Source organism: Maniola jurtina, chromosome 13, assembly GCF_905333055.1.
Source record: "Maniola jurtina chromosome 13, ilManJurt1.1, whole genome shotgun sequence".
Taxonomy (NCBI): Eukaryota; Metazoa; Arthropoda; class Insecta; order Lepidoptera; family Nymphalidae; genus Maniola; species Maniola jurtina.
Window position 1 is genome coordinate 3,041,285 of NC_060041.1, and position 23,985 is coordinate 3,065,269.

At 35.1% G+C, this 23,985-nt stretch overlaps 1 protein-coding gene across 1 annotated transcript; it reads left to right on the top strand.

Moving 5' to 3' along the window:
• Nucleotides 1-8,261: 8,261 nt before the first annotated feature.
• LOC123871087 (alpha-tocopherol transfer protein-like) lies at nucleotides 8,262-22,544 on the top strand. The gene is made up of 8 exons (XM_045914661.1): nucleotides 8,262-8,439; nucleotides 17,550-17,702; nucleotides 18,280-18,439; nucleotides 18,817-18,875; nucleotides 19,321-19,517; nucleotides 20,745-20,855; nucleotides 21,692-21,794; nucleotides 22,184-22,544. Exons 2-8 carry the CDS (start codon nucleotides 17,564-17,566, stop codon nucleotides 22,333-22,335), a joined length of 921 nt encoding a protein of 306 aa, XP_045770617.1. The 5' UTR covers nucleotides 8,262-8,439; nucleotides 17,550-17,563; the 3' UTR covers nucleotides 22,336-22,544.
• The last annotated feature ends 1,441 nt before the right edge of the window (nucleotides 22,545-23,985 follow it).

The window sequence follows — 23,985 nt, forward strand, 5'->3', positions numbered from 1 at the left end:
TGTCTCATTATATTATCATTTAGTTAGTTATCAGAGCCAAAATGACGAAAATCAAGTTGCTTCAAAAACAGGTTGACAATCACAGTTCCAGCGTACTTGTACTATATAGTATCATGTAGGTCAGTGTTATTAAGGCATACGCACTATTGAAGTTGCTTTTTGGCATTGCTAATTATATATCAATAAATGTTTTTAATATTTAAATAAGAATGTATTTAGAAAGATTTTTAATACTGTGCTAAACCGGAAAGTCCTTGAGTGGAGACCGCGTTTAAGCAAACGTAGTGTGGGACGCCCTCCAGCACGATGGACCGATGATATTAAGCGGCTGGCGGGAAGTGGCTGGATGAGGAAGGCTGAGGACCGGGTGTGGTGGCGCTCTTTAGGGAAGGCCTATGTCCAGCAGTGGACGTCCACAGGCTGATGATGATGATGATGAAATGGTTTTATTATGTTTGCATTTTTGTATAATTTCAATTAAACGCAAAATGCGTAATTTGGCGATGTTGCTCTTTAAATTTTTTTTATTTAGATAATATTATATTACGAGAGGCTTGTCTATTATAGCTTTCTTTTCCTGAGCTCTGACTGGAATTACCTACAAATGGAAGGTTCCATACTATTTTCGCCTCGATGGTATAATGGAAACAGTATCAGTGGTACGATCCACGATGACTCACTGTCATCATTACGAATTTCTAACATAAGCATTACTGGTGTCGCTTATGCCATTCTTATTGCAAATTAAAATATGCACACATGCTAATGTAACACCTATTGCACAGATGATAAAAACTATTTTTACATAAAAAGTTTCCAAGCAGAATCGTGTCTTAAAATGCAAGGGAAACGTATAGTTCTAATTCGTATAGAAATAAGGGTTATATTTCTCTCATTTGGAAAATGATCTTGATGACTTAGTAACTTGAAAATCAAGATGCGTCGGAGATTTGGCCAAAATGAGGTTGTGGTGGAGAGAATTGCCTCACAAGGTTAGAGTCTTCATTGAGTCTATTCCGAAAATGGTCTAAAATTTTGCGTCAGGTTTCTGTCATTCTGAAGGGAATCGATTTTGATAGTAGAGTAGTTTAATAGCAGTAGTAGATCAATCGATGTGTATGGAATCGCGGACATTAGGCATATATCTATTTGGTAAAGAGATAGCTTGCATCTTAAAGATAGACATAGAAAGTTTTATTCCCGAAATTAAAGAGTTCTCACGGGTTTTTTAAAGAATCTAAATCCACGCGAAAAAAAAGTCACAGGCATCATCTAGTTTATAGTAACAAGTGTAAATTAAAAATTTATAACACCCCCGACGAAGTATCTGAGTTTTCCAAAACATCATTTTCAAATAAATAATTATGTATCAAGGCAACGTCCATCTTGACAGCTTGACATATTTTGTCAATTGACATAATATTATGAACCTAACGGTTATGTAACCTTCTTTTCTACAAGAAAACTAGAAAAGAGCTCATAACTCTTAAACGGCTGCACCAATTTTTTTGGATTATAGCTAAGAACACTCTCGATCAAGCCACCTTTCAAACAAAAAAAAGTAAATTAAAATCGGTTCATTCGTTTAGGCGCTACGATGCCACAGACAGATACACAGATACACAGATACACAGATACACAGACACACAGACACACAGACACACAGATACACAGATACACAGATACACACGTCAAACTTATAACACCCCTCTTTTTGGGTCGGGGGTTAAAAAGGCTGCAAAAATATAGTCAACAGTGATCAAAACTTGAAAACTTTTGTATTTTATGTAGGTACCTGTGCAATTTTTAGGGTTCCGTATCTCAAAAAGAGAAACGGAACCCGTATAGGATCACTTTGTTGTCTGTCTGTCCGTCTGTCTGTCTGTCCGTCTGTCTGTCTGTCTGTCTATCTGTCTGTCCGTCGTGTCTGTCAAGAAACGTATAGGGTACTTCCCGTTGACCTAGAATCATCAAATTTGGCAGGTAGGTAGCTCTTATAGCACAAAGACAGGAATAAATCTGAAAACCGCGAATTTGTGGTTACATCATTAAAAAAAAATCAAAATGTGTTTAAATTTTAAAAGTAAAATAACTTTAACAAGTGGAGTATCATATGAAAAGGCTTTACCTGTAAGTACATTTTAAAACAGATTTTTATTTATTTTTATGTTTAATAACTTTTTGATTTATCGTGCAAAATGTTGGAAAAAATATCTGAGAACAGAACCCTCAGTGCGCGAGTCTGACTCGCACTTGGCTGGTTTTTACTAAGTACAGTAGTTTTTGCAGCTAAGTAAGATTTTTTACCAATGTGGTAAAACTCAACCATTCAGCATTTAAAAGTCGATAAACCTTGGTTTTAGACAAATTACACGAGATAAGTATTACCATTATGGGTCAAAGGTGCGGGATAACTTCTTCAAATCAAATCAAATCAAATCAAATTTCTTTATTGCGAATTTGGGTAAACAGTGGAGATGTTACAAAAATAAAAAGGTACAGCCAAATTCTGCTTATAAGCATGCAATATGTTACATTAAATTAAGATACATTTTGGTCACACAAAAAAAAAATAAAAAAAAAAAAATAATTAAATAATAATAGCAAAATGTCCAAAATAAAAATACAGTTATAACTTTTCTGAGAGGTAATCATTAATTGAGTAATATGTCTTTTCTAATAATAGTTTTTTCAATTTTCTCTTAAATAAAGGAAGTTCACGGGTCTCAATTATATAGCTGGGCAAGTGATTATACAAAAGTGGCCCAGTGGAGAAAAAACTTTTAGAAAAATGAGCAGTTCTACAAGAGGGGTGCTGTAGTTTATACGCATGTCTTTTACTTTTGAGATTTTTATACAAGTCCAAGTTTTGTTTAATAAAAATGATAGTCTCATAGATATACATACATGGCATAGTCAAAATCTTATACTTCTTAAAATAGGGTACACAACTGTCCGTCATTTTTAATCTAAATATTGCCCTTAGACATTTCTTTTGCGCTTTAAATGCAGCCTCTTTTTCTGTAGAATTACCCCAGAATATAATGCAATATCTCAATAGTGAGGCAACATATCCATGATAAACCGTCAATAGTGCTGGTACATTAACCGTTTTACCTAGCATATAAAGTGCAAAGGAGAATTGGCTCAGCTTAGTGCAAATATGAGTTACATGCTCTTTCCAATTTAGGTTACAATTAATATTCAGTCCTAAAAATTTCGTTACATTCACTTCATTGATAGGTTTGCCCTCATAATTTATATCCAAAGCACACGACCTGTTTTCTCTAAGTGTAAAACTCATGAGGTTGGTTTTATCTAAGTTAATTTTAAGTTTGTTACAATGTAGCCAATTTATGATTATATCTAAGGTATGGTTAATATTACTTTTAAGGTCATTTATGTTTTTGTTTGCAAATATAACAGTACTATCATCAGCAAATAATACCATGTCATGCTGAGTCACATGCCTCGGTAGATCATTGATATAGATAATGAATAGTAGAGGACCCAAGATACTACCTTGAGGAACGCCGCGTTGAATCACTCTCGACTGTGAATGATAATTAATTTGCTTTTTATATTTCCAGCAGATTTTAGATATCTGAGTTATTTGTTTTCTATTTGTCAAATATGATTTTATAAGGTCTAATACATTTCCTCTCACACCGTATGCATAAAGTTTATTTAATAATATGTCATGGTCGACGAAGTCGAATGCCTTGGTTAAATCCATAAATAAAGCACAAACTGGAATTTTGACGTTTAGATTATGCATAATAGTGTTAAGGAATTTATAAACTGCCATATTTATGGTCTTGTTTTTACGAAATCCAATTTGCTCTTCTGCAAAAAAATTATTTTTCTCGAAATAACTATTTAATGACTTATAGATAATTTTTTCAAAAATTTTTGATAGAACAGGAACGAGAGCTATAGGTCTATAATTACTCATAGATTCTCTATCAAGTTTTTTATAGAGTGGTTTTACAATTACTGTTTTAAGTTTCTCAGGGAAAACGCCTTCAGAGATACAAAGATTAATAACGAAACTCAATATTGGTGAAACTATTTGCGACACAAATTTCAAGACTTTGGTAGAAATGTCATCATATCCAGTACTGTTTGTGTTTTTAAGCGATTTGATAGTTTTATCTACTTCAAAAGGCGTAGTAGGATTTAAAAATAATGATTTATAACTGTTACAGTTAGTTACTTTGGTGTGTGATGTGTTAGCTTTTTGAATGCCATCAATAGTAGTTTGGTCAATAAAGAAGTTATTAAAAGAATTAGCTATCTCTAAAGGATCGTCAATAATATTACTACCGATTACTATTCGCTGTATCTCCTTTCTGGGTTCATTGACTTTGTAGTTAGTCTTGACAATATTCCATGTGGCTTTCGATTTGTTAGTAGCACAGGTGATGGTATACGAATTCTGGGCTTTTTGTGTTAATTTTATGATTTTGTTCAAACGAGTGGAGTAACCTTTTAATTTGTTTTTATTATTTTCGTTTCGTTTTTTCCTGTATTGCCACAATAGTGCCCGTTTTATCTTAGAACATTTTTTGATGCCATTTGAAATCCATTTAGGTCGTTGATGCAAATTATTTTTAATTTTAATTATTGGAAAGCAGAGTAAGTAGAAAAGATTAAATAAATCGTAAAATTGATTAAAAGCAGCCTCAGCGTCATTAGTTTTATAAACGTCACTGAAGGTAAGACAGCTTAGGCATTCTTTAAACTTATCCAAATTGTGTTTACTATAGTCACGCATTTCTGTAAACCAATATTTCAAATAGTAACTAACTTTAACTGGGCATGTTAATAATTGCGCCGTGTGGTCTTCTTAGATACTTTATTTTTTTATGATTCTGTATCGATACTTTTTGCCTTATCAACTCAGATTTTATCTGGACACCAACATCGCCCTCCAACAAAGCCGTGCCGCTAAGCGATTTAGCGTTTCACTATATGTTGCCGTGTAGAAACTGATTAAAGGTATGGGTTTCATATTGAAACTGCCATATCCCTTCCAAATCATCATCACTTACCGAGAAGAGAGATCGCATTCAAGGGCTAACTTGTAACGGAATTTAAAAAAAAATGAGAAGTTCTGAGAAGACCCCAAAGCCACCAACAATGTCAAAGAACCGATAGAAGTTGTGGTCCGATAGAAGGTGCACTGAAAAGCTTTTTAGGTTTTTGAAAACCCCGTGGGAACTCTTCGATTTTCAGGGAATAAAATAGCCTATGACTTAAATGTCAATTTCCAGTTCTTTAACTATATCTATATAAGTAGCTAATGCCCACGGCTTTGTTCGCGTGGATTAGGTTTCTAAAATCCCGTGGGAACTCATTAATTGTCCGGGATAAAATTAGCATATGTGCTAATTCATGGTTCAATCCAAGGTTTAATCAGGGTCAGGTTTCAGCCAAATCCGTCCAGTAGTTTTGCGTGAAGAAGTAACAAACATATACACACACATACACATTACACACATAGATACACTCAAACTTTCGCCTTTTTAATATTAGTGTGATGCGTAGTGGTGAACCATGATAGACACTCCACATTGCCTTGATGCCTGTAGAATCTGTTTGCTCTTGGTTACCATAGTATTCTAATTACTCATGGAAAACAGGCTAGAGCAAAGAAATATAGATTCGAGGTTGATGGAAGTGTAGCTTAAATTCAAAGTAAGGAAACGAGCAACGCTAACATTATCTCGGAAGATAATAATTAGCGCAATTCACTAGAAAGTACAATTTACTTTTCCCGCAACCGCGTCACGCAAGGCTTATAAAATTTTATAATTAACCAAAATTTTAATCATCGCCAATCTAAATTATAATTGCAGAATTTTAATTAATTTTAACATCGCCAAAATTAGCGCTAACTTAGATTCTTATTATAATCGATGTGAATGATTTCTCAAAACCTACTTCTTTTCGGAGGTACGCGCATTTTAAGCAATTAAATTTAATGTCTATTGCTTGGTGAAGTAAAACATCGTGCCTGAGAGTTCTCCGTAATATTCTCAAAGGTGTGTGAAGCCTGCTAATCCGCACTTGGCAAGCGTAGTGTACTATGGTAAAAACCTTCTCATTCTGAGAGGAGACTGGTACTCAGTAGTGGGCTGGCAATGGGTTGATGGAGATGATGATGATAGCTTGTTCCATCAAATAAGGATTTTGTAATTTGGAAAAGTGTACTCTTAAATCGTCACTGTGTGATAAAAACATGTTAATATTGAAAGTGAACAGGGAATGACGATCTTAAAATTAAAATATAAGCAGCAGTAACTGTTGATATTTGATATTAGCTTTCGCTTGCCTTACTTTTCTTTACTCGTACCTAACTGAATTAAAAAATCTCTCTACATTTTATAGAGTTCGTCACAGAAAATTGAGACCCCAGAAATAATTCTGGTTTTTAGAATTAAGTAATAGGTACCCACTGATATTCATTTAGTTATGATAGCAATATTATATTTCAGCTGAAATAAAGCATACAAAAAAATACAAAAATATTTATTTCGGTATAAAACAAGTTTACATATAACATAGAAATTGGGACCGTCCCAGTAAGTGACTAGTATTAAACTAGTACTTGTGGCGGGCGGCCCCGCTCTTCCATAGCATATTCTGTTACAATGGAAATAAATAAGTAGTTTCTAAAAGTAATAAGCAAATTAATTATTAAACAAATGAGAGTAAAAAAATAAGCAATATTAGATAATTTTAGAGTTACAGTTATATAAAATTAAATAGTAAATCTACTGCTAAATACAAGATGTGTGTGTGTGTGTGTGTGTGTGTGTGTGTGGTTGTGTGTGTGTGTGTGTGTGTGTGTGTGTGTGTGTGTGTGTGTGGTTGTGTGTGTGTGTGTGTGTGTGTGTGTGTGTGTGTGTGTGTGTGTGTGTGTGTGTGTGTGTGTGTGTGTGTGTGTGTGTGTGTGTGTGTGTGTGTGTGTGTGTGGGTGTGACCGTGTGCATGGATGTGTGTATTTACGTGACAGTGCTTGGGATTTAAAGCTCAGTGCTTTAAAAATAAATAAATGTGAATTTAAATTTTGGACATGAAAGTACGTGCACTTTTTGTTAAGTATGCACTTGTTGCATCAGATCTTCAGTTTCATGATAATTTAATTTATGCAACCACTCAACAAGAACTTTTTTGCAATTATGAAATGATAATGGATAAATATTTAATTTATTATTAACTATGTTGTAAAGATGACTCGATTTCCTATTAAATTGCTGTGACGCAAATTTTGTTTTACTTGGAATTGAATATAAAACCTTGTTCCTTCTCGTCTTTTTAAGTTTGTCAGTGTCAAAAGGTACATTTTTATGCACTTTCAATAATGAGAATAATATATACAATTTTCGAACCGTTAGCAATTCACTTTGTCTATACAGGTCTAAAGTTGGAAATCTATATGGTTTGAAAAACATTACTTTCAGTAAGGACCTTTGACCTCGTTCCACTTGCACATGCTTCCACTAAAGCATGTAATAAAAAAGAAAAAATATTCTTAGGTAACAGTAACATAATATTATAATGTGTCCGTCTCTGTTACATCACATACGAGTAGAAAGGATGGTAAATAGCTGCAAACAATGCGCAAGATAACTGATGTCAACTATAATAGTTATTACCAACAGGTACCATGGTAAGTAGGTGAAAATGGACACAATTACCTATTAAAACGATAGAAAATATAGGAGAATAAATTATAGATACAATACATGAGTTCATTATGAATCTTATGAAGGGCAAGGTAGATGCAATTAGGGAAAGGGTCCAAGAATAAGTTGAGGTCAAATCATATAGAAAGGTGAAAGTTAAGGAAAGGACAGAAACAAAAATTGAATAAGCTAAGCTGACTAGATTAGAATTTTGCACTTAAATCAAAGATTAAGACAAAACAGGTCGCTAATAATTTTCATCTGAGAAGAATGTGTAGTGACAAATATAAAATATCTACTACTTTAATCCTTGTACGCATAAAGCCTTTCACACCAAAAAAATATTTAAATGCAAAAAAATCGCGGTCTTCTATAAAAACGCAAGCATTCTGTTCTAAGTAGCATATGAAAAAATAACTTTTGAATTAAATAAATTACTGTTTATTGAAATTAATTTTTTCAGCAAATTTTTTGTCCCACAAATTTTCCAAAACCATATTTCCCCCTACAAAATAATTGCATTCAAACCGCGTAACGAAATCATAAAAAGCGGCACACATACAGTGCCTTCGCATTTGAGACGGCGCGGCGCACGCGCATAAACAATATCAGTGCATAGACAATAAATTAAAAAGTTCAATTTTTTCCAAAAAAGGATTTATTAAAACTGCAAACACGTTGCGTTCAAGTGAGAGTGTTTCCATCGTTGAAAGCTTGGCGTGTGACTTAATTTTTCATTACCAAGGTGAATATCGATTAATTTATTTTTAATTTTTAGTAAGTGTAGTGCTGTGATTTAAATTGTGATAAATTGTGCTAAATCATGATTAACTTTTTTAATCTAACTTTTAATAACGGGCTCCAAAAGACCTTTCGAAGACTTCTTACACTTTGTTAAACTTTTGTTTATAACATTATTTAATTAAAGGTAGCACTTTGTGTAATTTAATAATTTAACTCTAATACAAGTCTACCTAATATCGATTTTGCAGATTTTACAATAATAATTAATACCATTTGAATAATGCAATTATTCAATTCAACAACTTCATTTGCGAAGAATTTATTTTTAAAATTGTCTGTTCATTTTTAAAGTAGTCTGGGTTGTAAGCTATCTCGTGTATATTTGACCATTAAGATCGGTTGAACGGCTAAGTCTTTAAAGTTAACACACAGACAGACATTTTTGCATTCAATATAGATTACAAATAAAATAATAATAATTTGTTTAAATCACGAGGACTTGAACTAAAACATGAAGTGATTTTCACTGTCCCTGTGGTAATCTCCAATATATAATTCTTCTCGAGGAAAAATAATTCAAAACCAATTCTCAATATTTTCGTTTGAAACTTGAATTACATAGCAAGGATTTTATTATTTACGACCAGTGCCTTTTCGACTGATAACTTTTCCATAATGTTGTATTTTGCAACTGCTGAATTTCTTGCCGGCTATTCATTCTCAGTATCAGTAAAATCTGGGTGAATTTCGAACCGGTGGTAGAGGCACAGATGTAAGCTCAGGAGAGCCTACATGAAATAAATACATTATGTTTTTTAGGGTTCCGTACCCCAAAAGGAAAAACGGAACCCTTATAGGATCACTTTGTTGTCTGTCTGTCTGTCTGTTCGTCCGTCGAGTCTGTCAAGAAAACCTATAGGGTACTTCCCGTTGACATAGAATCATGTAATTTGGCAGGTAGGTAGGTCTTATAGCACAAGTAAAGGAATAAATCCGAAAACCGTGAATTTGTGGTTACATCATTAAATTTTTTTTCAAATGTGTTTCAATTTTCAAAGTAAGATATCTATACCAAGTGGAATACTATATGAAAGGGCTATACCTGTATATTCTAAAACAGATTTTTATTTATTTTTATGCATAATAGTTTTTGATTTATCGTGAAAAATGACGGAAAAATTATCCAAGTATGGAACCCTCGGTGTGCGAGTCAGACCCGCACTTGGCCGGTTTTTTTCTAATCTCTCGTGGTTGAGCAAGGCGACGACGGACTGTTTGATGGCATGGCTACGTCTAATAGTTCACGCATGCTAGCAGATGGATTGGATGTCTCTCTTACCTGAGCACGTGACCTAATTACATGCCCAGCCTTTCTCATCTTGATGGTTTGCCGTTTTAAATCGATGCGTCGTGGAATTCCAACATGAAATATTTGGAGAAAATAATACTGAACTTTACTTACCTGATTTGTATTTGCAGAATTCAAATATTAAATAAACAAAACTAGGTTTGTCTCGCAATTTTACCTGCGTGGAATCAGGTTTTGAGGTGTACGTTCATAAATTTGATTAACGTCAGTTTCTCCTATTATGCTTATATAAGTAGACTAGCTGATGCCCGCTCCCCGTGAATTTAAGTTATCCAAAATCTCCTGGAAACTGATTTTTCGGGACCGACAGTAGCCTATGACACTTTACAGGGTTTTATTACGTAAAGATATCCATGCAGAAAATCAAGTCGATCCATTGCAGTGTAATTGATGCCTATACCAACAAACAAGCACAATTTCACATTTATCATATGAATAGTGACTAGTGATAAATAAAATAATTAATCCAAAACAATTAAATACCGTGTACTCTTTAGCTGTAAATTAACACAAAATGCTATATAAGAACAATTAGCAGTAACGACAAGAAAGTATGAAAAAGAATGTTCAATATTAATATTTATTAGCGCGCAGCGCTGACTCGGTGAATTGATCGGATGACTCACTGGTCGTTAACCCGCGCTCAGAGAAATTGCACGAGATCGCTGATTCTAGTTATTATACGCTATGCTATGCTTTTTGCCTACGGAGTGCGGTTAACCACTTAACCAGAAAGAGAGCATACTGCATATTATTATACCCAAGAGTGTGCCCAAGAACTTTTAGACCTGGTTACTCATACACTTTTCTACCATCGCATCGCAAAGCATCCACAAGGTGCACGTTCACCAGAATCACACTAATATTATAAAGGAGAAAGTTTGTATGTGTGTGTGTGTGTGTATGTTTGCTACTCCTTCACGCAAAAACTACTGGACGGATTGGGCTGAAATTTAGAATGGAGATAGACCTAAATATACCCTGGATTAGCACATAGGCTACTTTTTATCCCGGAAAATGAAAGAGGTCCCACGGGAATTTTAAAAAACCTACATCCACGCGAACGAAGTCGTGGGCATCAGCTAGTAACATAATAGTCCTGTACGTAGTCAAAATTCTACGGAAAACGTACAAAGCGATTTGCTTCTTTGTAATACATGAAATGCCCTTCTGGCATCAATTTTCTCCTCCACCTTTTATAAAGGTACCTTAAGTCAAGAGTGAATAGGTATCTTCTAGGCATGCGTGGTCCATCTTTGGCTGCAACATCACTTGCCAGCGAGTTTGTATGCAGCCAAGCGCTAGTCAATAAATTAAAAAAAAAAAACATGGAATCAAAAGAGCCGATTGCGAAGCTAAAGTGGTAATGGGAGGGCATGTAGCTCGAAAGGAAGCAAGTATGGTTACAATTTTGGGCTGGACAGTCAGGCTGATCCTTTGCACAAAAAATGAGACAGCCCTTTTGACACAGATGAAGCAATTTTCAACGGTGATTATATTTTATTTTTACGGGCTTCATGCGTAATCATAACTGCACATATTATATTATTCAAAGAAGCTCCCAGAGCCCTTTTGGGGAAAATTGTATCATCTTGACATTGACTTAGAAATAATGAACAGTACAAGCTTGGATTAGTTTCGAGTAAAGGAATCATAATCTTAGACTTCAATTAGCAGTAATAACATTTTTATTATCTTACAATTATAAAATAAATTGACAAAAGAAATAAACATTTGGATTGTGAAATGTAAGACCGTTTCTCTTTCCCCGATCTTCGGCACAAAGTGAATGTTTGCGCAATTACAGCTATTAGGAAGCCGTTATTTTTACATTTCAAACACAAACTGTATTTCCATGCTCCCCTATCATTAGAAATAATCAGACCTCATGAAATGTGCCAAATATGTGCAACCGATTATAATCTCTATCTCAATATAAATAAATGAAGAAATCCCACGAAGTTTTTAAGAAATGTGCGCACCGTGCATAACGGTACAGAACACTTGGCATGAAAGATTATTAGGTACCTTTACCTAGTGCAATTGAAAACGTGATGTCTGAAAAAGCCTGCCAACGACTCGAAACGTTTATATTGATTATTACCTATAGTTTTTGTGCTAATTTTATCTGGATTGCTTTTATGCTTTTGATTCTTTTTGGAATAATTTGTTGTACGAATTTAAACTTTTGATTCATCTTAATTTATTTTACCTTCACCCAATTCCATCCAATCTCATCCAACTTCCTTAAATTTAGGGTTTCAAAAAATCCCATGGGATCTTAAAGATTCTCGGGGTAAAAAGTAGCATAGATTAATTTCCAAGTCTTATATTGTATTATATCCATGCAAAAATCACAAAAATAACGTAATCGAATCATTCGTTGATCCGTTACGACGTGATTGAAGGACAAACCAACAAACAAATACATGTTCCCATCTTACGTCACACTACATAATATTATAAAGGCGAAAGTTTGTGTGTATGTTACTCCTTCACGCAAAAACCACTGGACGGATTTGGCTGAATGGAGATAGATAATATCCTGGATTAGCACATAGGCTAGGTACTTTTTATCCCGGAAAATCAAAGATTTCCCACGGGACTTTGAAAAACCTAAATTCACGCGGACGAAGTCGCGGGCGTCAGCTAGTATATAATATTAGTCAGGTTCTTCAAGGGCTAATTTTTCTGAATAATAAAAAAATCACCATCAATAGAGTGCTCATCAAACCTCGTTAGGTTCTTTTTATTCCTGAAAATAATTTCAAATACATATTGTAGATATTCAAAAGAATAAGATATGGATCAGTTTTCTCGCAGTACGTAATTTTCTCTCGAAACCACTTTCTTGCAAACTCTCTCTTTATAACTTTGCTTTATAAGCATCGCTTCTGCATGCATGAATTATAATTCATATTGTTATATATACAGTATAATGTACATAATCTTTTATTTATATCCGGAAATATTTTCATAAAATAAACGCTTTAAACTTTCATAAACTCTGTTGCATTTCAAAATAGACATATTTTTTGGGCAAAGCCAAAGGTTTCTGGATTTATGCTACTGTCAATACTATGAACTCAGATTGAACTGTGTTTTTGCACTCTTCTTACTATATGGTATTTGAAAATCATCCTAGTAAATCTGTGATTAAATTAGTAATTAGTAAATATAGTAGGTTGCAAGAAAAGAACGCCAGTGTGCCTAGTCGGAGTTTTTTAACCTATTCGATCGCGTAAAAGTTAACTGCGTTTTGTATGGAATTGAAATAGCGCCATCTAGTGACAAGAAGTGGAAACATAATTTGTGAGTGCGAGATTTTTACGTCCTCGGGACCGACTATTGTTTACCGACTCGCATGCGAAAGTGACAACGTGAGCGCACGTGATTGGTTGATTCAAGAACTATGCGAGTGCGAGTATCAAATTTTGAGAATTCGCGAAGTAAATCGAGTAAACACGACGCTAACGCGATAGTTAAGTTGTCGCATAGATTTTTACAGTGAAAGTTGAGTGAGGAGATAATTTTAAAGACATTTATTTGCATTTTTCAAGTTTAATTTAAAGGACTACGATTTAAAAATTATGGCAGGGCGGTATTTTAGTCAAAACTACTTTTAATTTACTTTTCTAGGCTCTAAAAGAATATGTGTTCATAAACATAATCAGTTTTCTAAATCACATGTAGATGGCGCTGTTGTTATTAACTTATAGTCTTCCACGTAAAATTATTAAAATATCTTGTACGATGCTACGAAACCCTTAGAGTGCGAGTCCGACTCACCCTTGACTCATTTTTAATACATAATGATGACGTACATACTATACCTACCTACAAAGACGATGATTTCAAAACATAAACATAGACAGTAGCTGATATAACCAGTTAAATTTTGATAGACAGCTGCTTCCATACAATCACTTCATAGAAATTTCATTCTAAATTTGGTTGGTTTATATCACGACGCCAACATTTCAAAAATAATAAACGCCATTCACGGTGAGTACACGCGTGTGGGCTGGTTAGCTTCGGTGGTATCTCACACTCGCTGACTCGCGATTCTCGATGCGTTTGAGGTTAGCTCGGTTAACGCAGTAGTGAAGTCATTCGAATAATTTTGTGGATCTCCCACTCGGCACACAGTTCATCATATTGGCAGTTTCATCTATAAAAAAAAAATTGACACATTCTTAGATTATACTAGGGACTTTACGAAATCACGATCTATATCTATAATCTAGGCTTCATGCGTAGAGTAATTAGCACTCAGAGTAGTATTTTCAAAGAGAAACACGGGCTGACTTTTTACTATTGTATGATATAGTTACTGTTAACGCCATCTACACTGATCAGTGAAAATTTCCATTCTGGTTAGTCTCAAGCCTCCGGAGGCTGCGTCTTGGTATGCAGAAGTTTACTAGATGACGCTAGCAATTATTTGTTTACTGTAATGGACAATTTCTTTTTTGGCTTTTTTCATTATTTAAAAATATTACAATAAAACTTAAGGCTAGCCTTATCTAATTACTATACAAATTATGCCCGCGTAGAATGGTGCCAAGAATACTGGCTGCAGTTCCACGCTGGACAGCCAGGCTGGAAATGAACTGCTTAATATTGTATCAAGTACTCCTGTTCTTGATATTGCGGAATTCAGCATAATGGCTTCCAATTTTTGTATAGAGGCAGGCGTTAGGTTTGTAGAGAGGTAGGCCTTCCAAGTTATCTTACATTATCTTATACTATATAATGCCCGCGTCTTCATCCGTGTCGATTTAGGTGGCAACTCCTTTCCAGCTTAAGTTACTCTCCATGTCAGTCACTATAGCCTTTCAAAAAATCACGTCGATCCATTGAGTATTGCCCTTTGCAGCGTGATTGAATAATAAACTAACAAACAAACACATTTCGCATTTATGATATGAGTAGTGATAGCCACTCTAACATTTATGAATGAGGTAAATTCACATGTAAGAGCCAAAAGATATACAGAAATCTATAAAATAAACATCCAAAACAAGAGAGAAGAAAGATATTCGGAAGAGACGGGCAAACGGAGAGGCATCATAGTTGTCTGATTATATTTTTATCTGGGCACAAAATATGCTTGTGTAGTTTGCTACCCGATATCCAATAGCTGGGTGGCGATAGACATTGAGGTCCTAAGGTGCTGGAAAGGCGACCCCGCACCGTGTTGGTAGACCCACTAGGTGGACAGATCAAACGAGCGGCAGAGAGCCGCTGGATTCAGGCAGCCAAGACCGTGGTGTGTGGAAACCCCTACAAGAGACCTATGTCGTCGATTGACAATGATGATGATTGCGCTGACATTAAATTCCAATAGATTAACTATATATTACATATATAATTATCTATACTAATAAATAAAATTGGAGTGTCTGTCTGTAATTTCGAAATAACTACCTCATATTAAGCTCATATGGTTATTTGAACGATACCAACACTGAATCACGCGTTTTTAAAATTTTTGTCTGTCTGTCTGTCTGTCTGTCTGTCTGTTTGAAAAGGCTAATCTTTGGAACGGCTGAACCGATTTTGACGGGATTTTCACAGACAAGTAGAGAATTGACCAGGGAGTAAAATAGGCTAATTTTTTAACCGACTTTCAAAAAGGGAGTTGTGTTTTTCTACCTATGTACACCGAAATCTCCGAGATTTCTGAACCGATTTGCGTCATTTCTTTTTTAATCGATAGAGGAACTTTGCGACATTGTTTCATAAAAAATTTGGAGTCCAACTCCTCAATCCTGATGCTACAGGGGATCTGACCAATCCACGCGGGCGAAGCTGCGGGCATCAGCTAGTTTAATATATAGTTAATCTATCTATAGTTATTAATCTATCTATATATAATATTTATCGATAAAGTGAACTGATAGCGTCCCTACTTTTCCAATAAGCACACTAAGCACATTATATCTCAATAAGGGCCGATTTTTCAATCGTCACATAACTTTTATCCGAGGAATAAATTTGAGGGTTTGACAGTTTTTGTATAGGAAATCTGTCAATACGTCTTTATTTCTTAGATAAAAGTTATTTGGCGATTGGAAAATTGGCCCAAAAAAGGTAAAGATGCAGTCGGTAGTAATAGTTACCTTCACCTAAACGACGAAGTAGGTAAATGAGTCGGTTATCAGAGCGCTTCTCGTGACCGCAGTTAGGAATTTCCTAACACCAAACGGTGAAAGCTAACCTGAAAAGCAGTTTTTGCACGAACGTTCCGCAGCATAAACCGCGAATTTCGTCTTTTTTTAAAGAAAGTAGGTATACATGAGTCGTTTCGAGTTTCTGTAGGGCTTCCAACTAAATAATGTATTTTTAAGGACATGTATTTTTTTTGGTTTTTAGGGTTCCGTAAGGAACCCTATAGGGAGGAAATCTATAGGGTACTTCCCGTTGACCTAGATTCATGAAATTTGGCAGGTAGGTAGGTCTTATAGCACAAGTACAGAAATAAATCTGAAAACTGCGAATTTGTGGTTACATCATTTAAAAAAAAATGTGTTTCAATTTTCAAAGTAAGATAACTATACCAAGTGGGGTATCATATGAAAGGGCTTTACGTATACATTCTAAAACAGATTTTTATTTATTTTTATGAATTATAGTTTTTGATTTATTGTGCAAAATGTTGGGAAAATACCCGAGTACGAAACCCTCAATGCGCGAGTCTGACTCGCACTTGGCCGGTTTTTTTGGTTTGGAGATTGGAATACCAATAGGACTGATGCTAGCTGGGTTACTTTGGAAACTTATTAGGGTAACCTAAGGTTTTTTCTTTGTGAGGCTTCAATCGTGGTGAAGTTTTAGGGTCGCATGCCTCAAAAAGAAAAATGGAACCTTATAGGATCTCTTTGTTGTCTGTCTGTCCGTTGGGTCGATCAGGGTAGGGTACTTCCCGCTGACCTAGAATCAGAACATGATACACAAAAAAAAATCTACCCATGTCCGTGTCCCGTCCATCCAGGTGAACACGCTTGCATCTTAGCAGGAAGTCAATATCCGGTTATAGTACCTACCTACCTAGGTACTTTAGATTACGTTAGTCCATTTCGTCACACCCTTGTAACGATCCAGGATACAGGACAAGGCTAATGTATTATGTTCGTGACATCCCGTATTCGCTCCATAATGTTGTAAGACAAAAATAGTTTGATTACGAAAGTGAATACCTACTCGACCTAGATCAACTTATTCTCTTTGAAAAACATATCGCGTTACATACGGCTATCTCTGGTTAGCAGTATCCCTTCCCAAGAATAAAGTAACTGCCGAAAATAGGAATGGATATCTATCTGTGCATTAACGAAACGAAAAAAAGTGTCTGAAAAAATTTCTTCAATCCAACTGCAATTATACTATTTGGTTTAAACTAGATAGGTAATGATCATTAATAAATTGAACAGAATCGTAACTAATGAAACCCAATTTGAAAATGATACCGAAGTGTTTTAAGAAACCGCCGGCAAATAGAAAAGAAATTGAAAGATTCTTAATTCAAATAAATCACGGGCTCGGAATGCTCTTCGTACCGAAAAGAACCATCAAGAAACTCGGCGGTTGCTCTAGAAATAGAATATATTTCAAAAATCTAATACTACAAAAAATTTAAGTGATCGATCATGGGCATGATGCTCAAGACAATATCACCCGCTGGTAATTCAGAAATATATGAAAAACACTAAATAATTAATCGCTTTCTCTCATTCCAGAACCAGAAGCCAAGATGACGCTAGAACAGCCAGCTGGAGAGATGTGGCAGAAGATCCGCGAGGAACTGAACGAGAACCCCGACACTCGCGAACAGGACCTCGCGCACATCAAGGAATGGCTGAAGAAGGAACCACATCTACCTGATGAATTCGGTAAAGATTATAATTTAGTAGAAGGATTATTTTACAGACTTTTGTGCAAAATCTGACTCTTTATCAATTTTCCTGATGGTTCCTAAATTAAGTAGGTATCTACCCTACATTTTTCGTTTTTTGCCAACGACTCGACATCTTTCTTAAAAGATGATAAATCATTAGATTATAACTTTAGAGCCATGCAATTTAGGTACATAGTACGTTCCCTTTACATTCCTAAGACAGGTTTTGTAATTTTTAACTGTTTTCAAATAAAAACATGGCCGACGTACTTCAAATACCATAATATTAGGAATTAGTGTTAGGTACATGCTAAATATTCTATTAAATAGATACACCATTAGAAAACAATAGAATAAAATGAAACAAATCAAAAAGTTTAGTTTTTTCTTTGAGTAAAATTCTTATACTTTCCTTTTATTTAATTTTCATTATGATTTTATTGATAATATCTTTCATGCTTCCTACTTTCATAAAATATTATTATCTTTATTCTTTCTTTATTTGCATTCATGTCTTATATAATAAAAAATATTGCAATTACTTATTGAATTTGTGGACTGTTTCATTTCAGATGACCAACGTATCATGACCTTCCTCCGTGGTTGCAAATTCTCCCTGGAGAAGTGCAAGCGTAAGCTGGACATGTACTTCACCATGCGCTCCGCCGTGCCCGAGTTCTTCACTGAACGAGACATCACCCGCCCCGAGCTACAGGAAATCACTAAAATTATGTAAGTTGCTTCTTTCATCTACACCTTATAGTCTATTGTTTTAAGAGTTCTTGGCTTTTCATCCACGATCCATTCATAAGCTCGTAAGTCCAAAAAATGCTAGTCTTTTTACAGTGTTTCCTAAGGAAAAGGATAATTCTTTTAGGCTCTATTATTGGGTATAGCTGAACTACGTCATTTCCATTGATCCATAAAACCAAAGAAATATAGGTACGCTTCTGTTTATAAGTATTTTTAATAGTACTTACGATTCATTTTAATACAGACATCTAGTACAATAATTAGGATAATCTTCTTTTGATTGGTGAATCTTTTGTGGCAACACAGCACACTTTATGTACAATAATCATTATTGAAGGTTTTTTGTTATATTTCAGTCAAATGCCGCCACTGCCAGGACTTACTCCTGATGGTCGCCGAGTTGTACTTATGAGAGGTGTGTATTTCTTAATTCCTAAGCTCAATTATCAGTAGAAATCCTTGATTTAGTATTTGAAGTTTCTGTAACTAGTGTACTGTAATGCGACAAAATGGACTTGACGCGAAGTGATGTAGGTAATTGCTTATAAGTTGCAATAGATACCTAAGATTTAACGGAACGGAATAGGAATTTAATAAATATTGCATATTTTTTTATTATTCCTCTAGAGATAAATAAAGGAGAGCAACTAGTTAATATTAAGAACTACGTTTCCTTAAGTACTCAAAATTTAGTGACCATACCTAATTTTGGCACGATTGAATTTTTTGAAAATCCTTCAGATATTACAGAGTATACCTACGTATGCAAAATATTAAGCAACTAGAGTCTACTTAGACTTAGAGAGAGAGAGAGAGAGAGAGAGAGAGAGAAAGACTTAGAGATTCTCCTCTGGTTTCAGGTGTCGAAAAAGATGTTCAAACACCCAATGTAGCAAATGCATTCAAGCTGGCCCTTATGCTGGGTGATGTCAGACTCGTGGAAGAGAAGGAAGGAGTAGCCGGAGATATTTACATTCTGGATGCTTCTGTAGCGACCCCCAACCACTTCGCCAAGTTCACTCCAACGTTGGTGAAGAAATTCTTAGTTTGTGTTCAGGTAAATAACACGTTCTGTAAGCTTTCATAGTTTAATGGCATAATATCATAATGTAGAGACCCGTTCGATTGCCTCAAAATAGGGATAAATAAAACAATCAAATTAATCGTGGCATGTACAAAGACGTTCTATAAATTTTGGACAGAAGCTGGCATTGCGGAGTCCATGATTCACGAGGAATAACAAGCCTCATTCGCTTTAATCCACCAAAATAGTTAATCTATATAGTATAGCTAACGGCATGCAATATGCACCTCCCATCCTCCAACTACTAAACATGCAGGAAAAGCAAGCAATACGCACACAGCACATTAATCTTCTCAAGCATACTCAACGAAAGTTGAGTACGACGCGCTCACGAAATCATCGTGAAGAAACTTGCAGACTTCAGAATTTTTTATAACGTTCTCAATGGTGTGTGAAGTCTACCACTCGGCCAATGTGATGGACTAAGGCCTAATAAACTCTTACATTCTGCCGGCGATGGGTCGATATGAAAAGTGCGTTATTGCGATAAAAATCCTGCATCTAATTACAACCTTACTGGCAAATTCACTAAGTCACGTTCAATGCTGTAGAAACTGATTAGAATTAACTTATTAAGAAATTGCCATGTTATTTGTTTTTAACCCCCGATCCAAAAAGAGGGGTGTTATAAGTTTGACGTGTGTACCTGTGTATCTGTGTGTTTGTATATCTGTCTGTGGCATCGTAGCTCCTAAACCAACGAACCGATTTTAATTTAGTTTGGCTTGATCGAGAGTGTTCTATAGCTATACCTAATCCAAGAAAATTGGTTCAGCCGTTTGAAAGTTATTAGAGGTTTTGTGTCGGGGGTTTTATAAAATATCAATTAAAATTATGTTATGATATTTTTATTGCATGCATATAAACAGGAACACAATACAAGATATAAAAGAAACAGTACTGTGGCAAAGGCGGTCATGATGCTAAAGCAATTTAAACAATCTTAGGTGAAAGGTGGTAGTTCAGCAATACTATCATTTCTAGATTAGTGCATTTCTCTTTTAGACTGTTTTAATGCTTTCTAAACTAAACTAGCCTTAAACAAGTTTAGCCTTTGAAACTATTTAAGAACCTACTTAGTCTCTTTTTTTATCTATATTCACTAAATCTAACTTGAATCTAACTAGGTCTGCGAAACAGGTACCTAATTTCGTCACAAAAATATAGAGTTCTACTAACGACACTATTTTTTCTTTACAGGAGGCATACCCAGTAAAACTGAAGCAAGTCCACGTAATAAATATTTCCCCATTGGTGGACAAGATCGTCAATTTCGTCAAGCCGTTCCTAAAGGAGAAGATCAGAGATAGAGTAATTATAATCTTTATCCTATAAAAGCTCATATCAGATACTAATTATGGCAACATCCATGGTAGAAAAAAAAGACTTAAGCTCAAGGCATATATTGCAACAGTGTTTGGAGTTTGGGCAGAGTCTAAAGGATGTACCAATCTGTTCCAAAATACTCTAACAAAGTAAACTAAACCACTCCAGTACATGTCAAGTAAAATAATAAGAGACGCGATTTGTTTTTGTTTTGTTGAATTTATTCTTCCATAATCATTCCATAGTATAAAATTCATGGAACTACAATTATACTTGGTAACTTTTAGAAAAAACACGTCGCTTTAGCTCTTCCACAATGTACCTTATATCATTTAATTTTAAAGAAGCAATAGCATAAACTAAAACTAACAAAAAATATTTACAACTGACGCAAGATCCTCAACGCAAAAATAATATAAGAGCATAAAACAATAGCAAAGACAATAACATTATCTACATAACCTGTGATCTTGCATAACACATTTTAACCTCCAATTAACATATTTATAGTACCTATAGCTAGTTTAAGCCAGCAACTTCATCTGCGTGGATTACACAAATTTTAATCACCTATTTTACCCCCTTAGGGTCTAAATTTTCAAAAAATCTATCCGTCCAGTAGTTTGGGCTGTGCGTTGATAGATCAGTCAGTCAGTCACCTTATCCTTTTATATCATAGATTTACTGTTTTATGTATTTAGATAACAATAGTTCTTTATTTTTGTAATAATCTTTCTGAAAAAGTTGACTCATACCACAGTATCTCTACTCATAATATTGTGCTCATAGTATGTATCTAATGGATGTTTTTTACTTTGCAGATATTCATCCACAGTGACGTCAGCGAACTTTACAAGCATGTTCCACAAGAAATGATGCCGAATGAATACGGTGGAAAGGCTGGTCCCATGAATGACATTCACAGTAAGTTCTTCAGTTTAACTACTGAAATTTTTTACCTAGAACCTAGAGGCTGAAATTCAAAACAGCAACACCTCGCAAAAACCAGGGACTCTCGAAATCAGAAATCTGGATCGCCACGATTTGGAATTTAGGCCTTAGGCCTTTCAAGATCTTGTCTGCGAAATTTAATCAAAAGTTTGACATTGACAAAGACCAACACGTAAATTAAATCCCCTGTGATTCAAAGAAACTCTGAAAAGATAGTTGTAGTTCTCATTATCTTTGATTTCTATAATTTGATATTGTTTAGCTTTTACTAACTCAAAATATTTGATAATATTCAAGAATTAATTGCACACGACTTACAAAAATCTGTTACAATATTTTGAAATTCTCTTCTTCTCTTACAGATGCCTGGGTAAAGAAACTCGAAGAATACACACCTTGGTTCACCGAACAAGAACAATACAAGGCAGACGAATCTCTCAGGCCTGGGAAACCTACCAACTATGATGAACTTTTCGGGATTGATGGCTCCTTCCGTCAATTAGTTATAGATTAAGAGACGTTACCATAGCGTGCTTCCCAAGGGTCATCACAAACGTAGCATTTGCTTGATTTTTTAGCTTGATTCTCATTTGAGTACTGATTAGTTAATCAACCTCAATAAAATTTTGTAGGCACGTTTTAGTTTATGGATATGTCTAGGGTTTCATCATCATCATCATCATCATCAGCCTGTGGACGTCCACTGCTGGACATAGGCCTTCCCTAAAGAGCGCCACCACACCCGGTCCTCAGCCTTCCTCATCCAGCCACTTCCCGCCAGCCGCTTAATATCATCGGTTCATCGTGCTGGAGGGCGTCCCACACTACGTTTGCTTAAACGCGGTCTCCACTCAAGGACTTTCCGGCTCCAACGGCCATCGCCTCTACGACAAGCATGGCCTGCCCACTGCCACTTCAGCTTGCTAATAGTTTGGGCTATGTCAGTGACCTTGGTTCTCCTGCGGGTCTCCTCATTTCGGATCTTATCCCTCAAGGAAACTCCTAACATAGCCCTCTCCATAGCTCGCTGAGCAACTTTGAATTGTCTAGGGTTTAGTAAGTTAAAATTATTGAGCTTGTGTATGTTTAGCATTTTTACAGAAATGTGGAAAACCACAGACACAGACATTAATTCCTAGAACTAGTCTACAAAATTTCCTTCGGTTTGATTGGTTAGTATTCAAATGAGAACCAAAGATACGTTTGCTTGGAGCATGCTACGAATAAACTCCTCTTAAGTAATAATATAGCTTACAATTTATCCGTCCAAGTTTGAAATCATTATCTTAATAAACTTAGTTAGACTATCATTTTTAACTTGTTCGGGTTTTAGCATCTCTACCACTATCGCATTCACACTTTTCAGTATTTAATACTCAAATTGTATTTTCAACCAAAGTAGATTGCTCATTAATGTTTAATGTTATGATAGCATGTTTATCTCGTTTATTAAAATATTCTTTAATTAAGTTTATTTTTATTCCATCATCCTCTATTATTTTACGTTTTTATTTAACTTCTTATAATTAGAAGGATATAAAACTCTATCTAAGTATAAATCAAGACTTAAATTTATATACTTTTTCTGGAAAAACCGTGGGTATGTGAGTGGATGACGTCTTGTTTGTTGCATGTTGTTATTTTTTCAAAATTGGTAACTGATTTTTTCGGTTACTTCCAATTGCCCGGATGAATTGAATTGGAAAGACACGTGTGGTTTGGATGTCAATTGATGTTTATGGTACTATTGAGCTTCTCCGATGCAGATGGGAGATAGACATTGGAATTCTCTGATGGTGTAATGACAATCTCGAATGTAAACTCATTTGCAAGGTTTCAAAATTATTTCAAAATGAGTATTTTCCAAAAAATACAATACTGATGGTGGAGATGAAAGGTGCACACTGGAACTCCGTAATAGCATTTTTGAGGACGCACAACAGACGGAAATGTTTAAGTGCGGAAACCAGCCCAGAGAGAAGAAGAAGCATTTTTGAGAGGTGGTAGTCTTTGTTTGAACTTACATATTTCGTGAGTAAAATTCAACCCCTTTTAGTACCTATATTTAAAAGAAAAACTTTAACTTGTAAAAAGTTTTTTACTTTAACTTATTTCTAAAATAAGTAGTTCAGGGTAAATAACCAGTACATTACAATGAGTACAA

What these genes read in the sequence shown, in the direction of transcription:
- LOC123871087 (XM_045914661.1), top strand. Translation starts at nt 17,564, where the DNA reads ATGACGCTAGAACAGCCAGCTGGAGAGATGTGGCAGAAGATCCGCGAG. An exon ending in CCGAGTTGTACTTATGAGAG is followed by an intron (nt 18,876 to 19,320) that starts GTGTGTATTTCT and finishes CTCTGGTTTCAG; the next exon opens with GTGTCGAAAAAGATGTTCAA. An exon ending in AGGAGAAGATCAGAGATAGA is followed by an intron (nt 20,856 to 21,691) that starts GTAATTATAATC and finishes TTTACTTTGCAG; the next exon opens with ATATTCATCCACAGTGACGT.